The 8,584-nt window shown below is 45.8% G+C and overlaps 2 protein-coding genes across 8 annotated transcripts in view; one reads left to right on the top strand and one right to left on the bottom strand.

Annotated features, from left to right (window-relative positions):
* Positions 1 to 1,655, bottom strand: part of LOC149347376 (spermatogenesis-associated protein 20) — a 28,471-nt gene extending 26,816 nt beyond the window's left edge. The window contains exon 1 of one of the 7 annotated variants that reach the window (XM_089587023.1): positions 1,443 to 1,655. Coding sequence is in view for 1 of the 7 variants with exons in the window: in XM_089587021.1 (XP_089443147.1) it covers positions 1,218 to 1,360 (143 nt within the window). In the remaining 6 variants the exon portion in view is untranslated. The other 6 variants (XM_089587022.1, XM_089587021.1, XM_089587027.1 and 3 more) reach the window with 6 other exon arrangements.
* A 219-nt stretch (positions 1,656 to 1,874) lies between these two features.
* Positions 1,875 to 3,314, top strand: LOC149347377 (cathepsin O-like). Its single transcript, XM_089587028.1, has one exon. The coding sequence runs from the start codon at positions 2,135 to 2,137 to the stop codon at positions 3,287 to 3,289; it is 1,155 nt and encodes a 384-aa protein (XP_089443154.1). The 5' UTR covers positions 1,875 to 2,134; the 3' UTR covers positions 3,290 to 3,314.
* Positions 3,315 to 8,584: the final 5,270 nt, after the last annotated feature.

The raw sequence follows: 8,584 nt of genomic DNA on the forward strand, positions 1-8,584 counted from the left end.
CAAGACAGATTCCCTTAAAACTAACTTCAAATGTTTACGTCATTCCCCCGAAACATACAGTATTGCAGCAACTGCATAAAGAGAAGCACATCCATACTTGTCACATAACTTGACGGGCTATATACTGCACTAATGTTAAAAGCACTCAACACTCTCCATCTGTATCTAGAGCCTGGCAACAGATAACGTTCAGCCTGTGTCGGGTGTGCGATGTTTTCCGTTTCTTTTTGTGGAATAATTTTTCTTTTGCCGGCAAACACCAGCCACTGATAACGCTTTGTTGTAACCACTCTAGGCTCTGTTGCAGAGTGTCAAGTGATGTGCTGCCCAAAACACGTTCCTCCCTTGAAAACAAACAAAAGTTCTCTTGAAAACTGACAGAAGAAGGCTTCTAGAGCAGGGCATAAACACTTGTGCAAGCCTAGTGCATGACATTGACGCCCTGAGAGGTCATTGCAATGAATAAACAAACACAAGCAGACATCCTCAAAACAAAAAAGGGAGAAAAGTAGCATACAGCATGTTTGATTCATTTAAATAAGCACACGTTGCTCAACAATTACCACATCAGCTAGTAGATCACTTTAGATGCTCTGATGTAGATCTACCTTTTTAATTTAACGATTTTGTGTCACCTGAGTTGCAAACCGGTATGGCACGCGTCCGGGCAGTGACTAAGCAAAATAAAAACGATCAATATCAGTAAAGACAATGACCTGAAAGTTTTGTAAACAAACAGCCTATCGCATGTGGTTTCGCAACTCGGATAACCCGGTGAATACAATCGCGAATCTTTCAGGCTCGTATCAGAGAGCCTTCATTACCCACTTCTTACTTGTTATGATAAAAAAAAAAATGGAAGGACCTGAAATCTGCAAGGAACTAGCTATCATCCTAAACTGCACTTTCCGTGAGTGACCCATATCACGCTGGAGCTAATTCCGTCTGCATGATGCAGACCGCTCCAAAAAGCAACGATGACCTTGTGCAAACGTTTCTCAGATCCCAGCGCTCTATGACTAATGTAAAAATCCAACAATCAGCACAATGCTTCGCCACGAGTCGAAACGACAGCTCCAATTGCGCCGCTCGCTCTACTACGGGCTAGGGGGGATCGGGAAAAAGACTCTTAACACATGATTTTGTTCCTTTAGGAGGAGAAAGCAGAAAATCCGCAGCAAAGGGGACGTCGCATGCGTGTAGAATAGTGTAGATACCTTGGCGATGAGTTCGCTATCAAGGGTGCCCCAGCTGCGCAGCAAAAGCACTTTCGATTTTCAAGCGCGTGCAAGCGCGCACTACACCGACGTGGAACGTTGCGCCCAAGCAACGCTGCCACGCGACCACGGCAGCAGTTCATTGACGGGCCTGAACATCGATGGCACAATGATCAGCGCATGCGAAAAAGCCGAGGTAAACACGCACACACCTACGAAACGTACACGAAAAAGGAGACACCTCTCGCCCTCTGTACTAGCTTGTCGAAGCGATTATTTCTTCGGTAGTAGCTTAGTGTGCACTGTTACTCGTCTCTTTGCTCTGCAGCTTCATTTTTACAGGATAACGTAGTTTAATAGTTGAGTCTGGTTGAGTTTCATAGCATGGTAGACAGGTAAACAGCTAATCTGGTTAAATCGCCGTCGCCATGGCCGTCGCGGACCAAGCGTGACGTCACGAGGTAAACTAAAGAAAAGAAACAAATTGACTGGGAGCGCGAATTTCATAATTATTTTGTGATAAGCTGTGCGTAACCTGTGTTGTGACGCGTTTCCCGAGCATGGAAATCCTCAAACTTTCACCGTGCAAATTCGGATACGAAGTTTTCGCCTTTCGGCGACAGGACTGCTCGAGCCGAACCGCTGTGACGCAAGCACAGCGTCCGCCGTTTTCCCCGTTTCCGCAGCAGCTGGCGAAACGCGCGCGCGCCAGTGGAGAGTGTGCGGGCGCGCAGGAAAGCCGTCGTCGCGGCTTTTGTCACAGCCGTCAGCGAGCAACGCTCGATAGAGTCCACCGGGAAACACGATAAGAGAAGCGAAACTTCGATATGTAATGTCTCCGAACGAGATAGCAGCGCGAGTCCGCGACCGGACGCTTCGCTCCGATCAGCGCGGGCGTAGTGCGCGGCGCGACGACGATGCGTCAGGCCACGGAGACGTCGTCGGCGCCGTTACGGCGAGACCTGCCGCTGCTGTTGCTGCTACTGTCAGTCGCCGCAGCTTCGATCACGATCCCGACGGATGACGCACGGGGTCCGATCGTGGCGTCGAGCGTCGAGGACGCGTTCGCCCAGTACGTGTCTCGCTACAACAAAAGCTACGAGCCCGGTTCCGCCGAGTATGAGCGGCGCTTCGCCGCTTTCCGCGACAGCCTGGACCGGATCGAACGCAAAAATCGCAGCTCGAAGGACACTGCTCGCTACGGGCTGACCCGCTTTTCGGACTTCACGCCGGAGGAGTTTCGTCGCGACGTCCTGTCGCCGCGACCTCCGGTGGGGGCGGCGGCGGTGGACCTCGATGATATCGTTCGGCAGCTCTTTCCCGATCTGGCGCTCGGCGACGACAACGACATCAGCCCGCTCGTCCGGCCAGTTTCTAAACCAGCCGTGAACGCCGCGTCGAGGCCGGGCAACCGCTACCCGGACCACTTTGACTGGCGCAACCGCAGCGTCGTGACAGCCGTGAAGAACCAGCTCAACTGCGGTGCTTGCTGGGCCATCAGCACGGTCGAGAACGTCGAGAGCATGTACGCCATCGCCACGGGCAAGCTGGTGGAGTTCAGCGTCCAGCAGATGGTGGACTGCTCCAACAACTCCAACCACGGCTGCAACGGAGGCGACACGTGCGCCGCCATGCAGTGGCTTCGGGACAACCGCATCCGCCTGGTGACGGAGAGCGCTTACCCGTTCACGGCTAGCACCGGCGCCTGCCGGCACCCGGAGAGTGACGTCACCGCCGAGCTGGTGGACTACACCTGTCAGAAGCTGGTGGGCAATGAGGAGCTCATGCTGGACCTCATCGCCAACGTGGGTCCTCTTGCCACTGCTGTGGATGCAACGGCGTGGCAGGATTACCTGGGCGGGATCATCCGGTATCACTGTGATGCTGGAAGGAACCATGCGGTACAGGTTGTCGGGTATGACCTCCGAGGTGACGTGCCATACTACATTGTTCGCAATTCATGGGGTCCGGAGTATGGCCATGGCGGCTACCTCTACATAGCCGTCGGCAAAAACCTCTGCGGCATTGCAGAGGAGGTTTCAACAGTAACTGTTAAGAAGCCGTCAGGGTAACAGTTCCTGTTGGCATATATATATATATACCCAGCAAACCAGAAACCTCTCAGAGACGTCTAGCTAGACGTCTCTGAGAGGTTTCTGGTTCTAGACGTCTCTGAGAGGTTTCTGGTTTGCTGGGTATAGTGTCTTGAGCGCACAATGTGTGCAAGTAGAAAAATCAAACTTGCTTCTACACTACACGAAATACTCTACCGCACACTGTTTTTATTATTAACAGGCAGGTCGTGAAAGACCTGTATACACCTTTTAATGTTGTAAAACTAAGTGGTTTATAAGCGCTATTCATTGTAAGCCATGCAGTTCTAGGAAGCAGAAGCATTCTTGTGAATACAGCTCGAACACTTGCTCCTTTAGTAAGCCACCAGTGGTGTTTTGTTTATCTACAGCTGATTGATTCAAAGGCGCTCGCATATTTAAGCACAGCACGAGGCAATTGTAATGAACAAATGGGGCATAAGTTGTACTGAACAGCTGCTAGCTGAAAAGAGACAGACTTATGTGATCGAGGGAAGCGTTCTTGCATACTCAACACAATTAATACTCTCTCCAATGAATAAAGCACAAAGGCATAGTCGGTTGTTTTGAATAGGGTCACTCTTATCGGATAACGATGCTTCCTGAACCGAACTGAGCAGCGCACTCCACTTATTTGGAACGAGTCCAATGAAGCTGCCTGTGTACTGCGATTGTTTTAACTATTACAATTAGGTGGCGTTGTGCCCACGTAGAAGCCGTCACATTTTCTAAAAGCAGGTTTTTAAACTGAAAGGCGAAATTCTTATTTCAGCTTGTTTCATCTTGTCAAGTTTTGTACTTTGCCGTGAAAAATACGAAGATTCCTGAAAAACTGTCTGCAAATACTCTACTTTTGTGCACAAGCCCAAATGCTCACTCGAATCTAGACTATATAAATACATGCTGTGTTTAATACAGACCCATAATTTCGCACAAAATTTTGCCACTTTTGATCAAGTAGGATGGTTGGTAAGCTCTGCCTAACTTGCCCAGTAGACAGTGGATATACATAGCAACAAAACCATTTGCCAGATATATGCCAACAGCTGCAGCCTTTTAGAGTAAATGTGAAATGCTCCTACACCTTTTTACTCTGGTTTTATTGCTGCTTGATAAGTGTCGTTTTATCACTGTACTTTCAGTGTAGTGCCTTTACACCACACCACTTCCCAAGCATATGTCCTGCTGTACATTAGTTCCAAACTTTTGACAGCACAACTGTGCAGTTTTATATATGTGTACGTATGTCCTTTCGTGTTTTCCTATGCTGTGATTGATGTTAATATCCACAATATGTTGGCACCAATCCAAGTAGTGAAAGAGAAGTTTTAAGTAGAGAAGGTGCAGCCGTTGTCAAAAGTTTGGAGCCCAGGGGGTTTGCTTCTGAAGCCCACTGTCTGGTTCGTAATGCATCTCCAGCATTCAAAATTTGCTGAAGGTAAGAAGATTTCTGGTCCTGCCTCCTCCAATGGGTAGGACTGCCACGAATGTTACAGGAGTCCCACTGCGAGGCTTAGAAGTAAACCCCCTGGGCTCTAAACTTTTGACAAAGACTGTACATTCCTGTTGCTGGTAGAGAGAAAGCTAGTATACCAGCATCAGATCCCTCGGGTATGATAGTGTTGACCTTTTTGCCATCGTTTCTACAAATGCTACATAAGTGCCAAAATGTATAGAAATACTTGACAACGCTCTTAAAATGTGCCTAGTGATAAAGCTGTATATGTTCTCAATATACACTTCACATACCTCACTCACAAACTTTCTCAACTTAGTTTGCCAATAGTCTGTAGTGAGAATCCATGCATTCAGCCCAACATTTTAACCACAGGGCTGCTCACAAGAAGGACATGTAGTGATAGTATGAACAAAATATTGTTTTTCACGAAATAGTGTGCTTTTTACTTGTATACACAATGTCTTATAGCCCCGACTATGAGTGTTGTGCCTAAGATGACCTTTATGGCCTTAGGCCTGTAATGTCAATTGCATTGTACGCATTACAAACAGTGCTAACTTCACTTTTCTTTTCGATATTCAAGAATAATGTCAAGATTCTCACAGAATTCTGAAGTCCACGTCTTGCCAACGTATCGCTCCTAGCATAACTGCGGTATTGTTATCAACAAGTACAGAATGTATGCTGCAACATGGCATATTCTCATGGTGACACAATCCAAAATTTCAGTGCCTGCTGTTACTAAATCATCTGGTGACTAAGTGATTCGTGCATTTTGTATTGATTCGCTGTATGTAGTACCACAGTGTCACTATGTGTGCACAGTTTTGTTTTTGCAAGTCAATCAGTAATATGCCTTATTTGCTTATGTTCAGTCATCAACAGCTATTACTCTTCAGTTAATTCAATGATTTCTTTACATTCGTGCGACCTGCAGGAACTAGAAATTGCAATATTCATTTGGCTTACAAGAGAAGGGAATAGGCTGACTTTCTGGCTTGAGGGGGCATCTGTCTACTGCAGGAAGAAAGTATTCTATAAAAATTTATGAGCAAAAATCTGGACATTAAGAACTTTCACATGATGCTTTTGTAGTCCTTGCATTGTAGAGTTAATATTGGCTTCACCTAGACCAAAAATGAAATCCGGGCGGACAGAACTTAGGCACAGAGTCAAGTTTCTAATTACGGATCTTGCAGTTTTATTTATACAATTAGTTTTCAGTAGTTTCGCAAGTTTCTACTGCTACGAAAAACTGTTAAAGAAACAAACATCACGGAAACAATTTGCAGAACACGTTTTTAAGTGTTGTCAGTCAGCGAGGACCGGCAAAGAGACTGAAAGTGCCTTAAGAATATTCACTGGCATTGTACATTGTATCGTTGGCTACAGCAGTATCCCCAGTCCTGTCGTTTTTAGTTGCAGCTAGAAAAAAGAAGATATGAACAAAAGCCCAAAAAATGGCTGCCTTGCTGAGATAAATCACAGAGCTCTCCGTGGGATAAACAAATTTATCTAGTATGTGTTATCCAACCTTTAGCTGACTGATACAACTAGCAGTGGAGGCTGATTTGTCTTCCCACTACAGATAAAAAGATGAACAGGCTTTATGATTCACTGCAGCTACAGATATGCAGCTGGAAAAGCTGTCAACACCCATTGGTGTAACTTCAGGCTGATGAGCAGTGCTTTATCAAGAAACGTCTATGTCGCTATAAATTTAAGCCTTGCAAACATAAAGCACCAGCCCAAAGCGCATGAATAGGGACTTCATATTTTTCTATTTCCGAGTTCATTTTGGCAAATAGCATGTGCTGGCAAGCCTCTCTAACTGCTGTTTTGCAGGCCAGGACAACTGTTGAGGGACTCATATTGTGATCTTGCGAGAGATTTTCCACTTTCTGTTGTAACGAAAATGTGTTGTCTTTTGGGGAATCAAGCAATATAATGACAATGTAAGGAACGTAATGGCCACGTGCAGTCCATGTGCACCTTGGTGGACCACACAGTCTTTTAGAAATGGTTAACAGGTTTTTACATCCCATACCTGCACTGTGCGCTTTGCAACACACAGTAGTGAAGGAATTTGAACTGATTTAGACGGCCTGAGATTCTCTAGAGTGAACTCTGAGATTCCAGTACGTGCGCCTTTTTGCATTTAACCTTCATCAGAATGTGGTCGCCACAGCCGGAACTGAACCTGCAAACTTGTGCCGAGCTAAATGTCACGGCTGCTGGGTCACTGTGGATTTCAAGAAACTCAGGTGGTCAAAATGAATCCGGAGCCCTCTCCTAAATGCCATTGTGTATTTTTGGCATCTGGATTTTTACCAGTCTAGTTGAAGCGTGACATTTTTGGCATGGCATAATATGCAGGTGTTGCTTTTGGCCTGATAACTGTAGGTGCTGTTTGTGCCCAATGCTACCCTATAAGTTAGGTTAGGTTATGTTACGTTACGTTACTAAAATAAGACAAGGCCTGATGCACAAGCTATGGAAGCTCCATGCAGGAAAATAACTGTTCACACTGCACGCCATGTTAGGTCATAGCAGTGCTACTGTTTACACGCCTCAGCTTACAGCCACATAGGAATCTGTAGTAACAATCAAACAAGCCAACTAGTTCCCGTTAGTTGTGCAGTTTTCACACAATAATTGCATGCGACAAGGTTTCTACTTCCACTAGGATATACAACAAACTTTCATCATGGTATGGCCCATGTAAAAATACTCCACGAAACCACTGAAGCTCTCCTATGCAGGTCTCTGCGAAAAACAGTGATGTTTTTCAGTAGCCCAACGAGCTAGCAAATCAGAGTGTATTAAGCAACACTGCCCGTATAATACCGTGCCACATATTTGAGAATGTCGCAATAACTCTGTCAGATTAGGAGAATGCGGTTCCCAGCAATAAACACTTTTCAAACCTCACAAGTGTGGGTGTGTCGTCATATCTGGATGCTTACACAGTTGCTTTCATTGCAAATGCTTGTTACACTGGTGTGGCCTGAAACAACTATTCCTCAATTACCAAAAGTAACTTTGAACGAGCACGGCACCTTAGTTGTAGTGTCATCCTGGAATTCTTTCTCCAAAGCATGTGAAAATGAATGTACAATACCCTACTTTTGCACTTGGTCTCAGCTTGTGTTATTTCCTTTCCTTTTTCTTGCCTTGACCACTATGCGAGAAATGTTTTGCCTACTAAGACCGTGCATGCTAAGGCCCTAATACACTGCATGGTAAGGCCCTGCCTACTAGGGCCCTGCATGCTAAGGCCCTGCATGCTAATGCCCTGCATACTAATACCCTGCATACTAATGCCCTGCATACTAATGCCCTGCATACTAATGCCCTGCATGCTAAGGCCCTGCCTACAAGGGTCCTGCCTAGTCACTGTTAAGCCTATGGCAACCTTGCTCTTCCCACTATTCATTACAGTGTGGTGAAGATAGCCACTCTAAAGTAGCACAAATAAGTTAGAAAAGCTACTTTCATGAAACACGGAAATGCTTGTTTTGTGCCACGCACCATGTTAGAACCACAGTTTGTCAAGATGTTTCTGAGCCTTGCTCTACTTGGAAAACAATTAGCATGCCGCACTTAATGGTTGGTTGATGCCCTCAACAAATTGCTGCAGTAGAATTTGACGGAGAAGTATCTGCAGCGGCAAAGAGTTCACAAAGTGAAAGCCTGAAGGACAACTAACTGCCTGTATCAATGCACCATGCAGGAGTTTTAATGCTATAAGTTGTTCAGATCATGAAAGATTTGCAACGCTTACTTGTGCTTTTGTAACAGTGCTGTACATGACT

This window comes from Amblyomma mixtum, chromosome 4 (assembly GCF_055824585.1).
Source record: "Amblyomma mixtum isolate Tamu chromosome 4, ASM5582458v1, whole genome shotgun sequence".
NCBI classification, from domain to species: Eukaryota; Metazoa; Arthropoda; class Arachnida; order Ixodida; family Ixodidae; genus Amblyomma; species Amblyomma mixtum.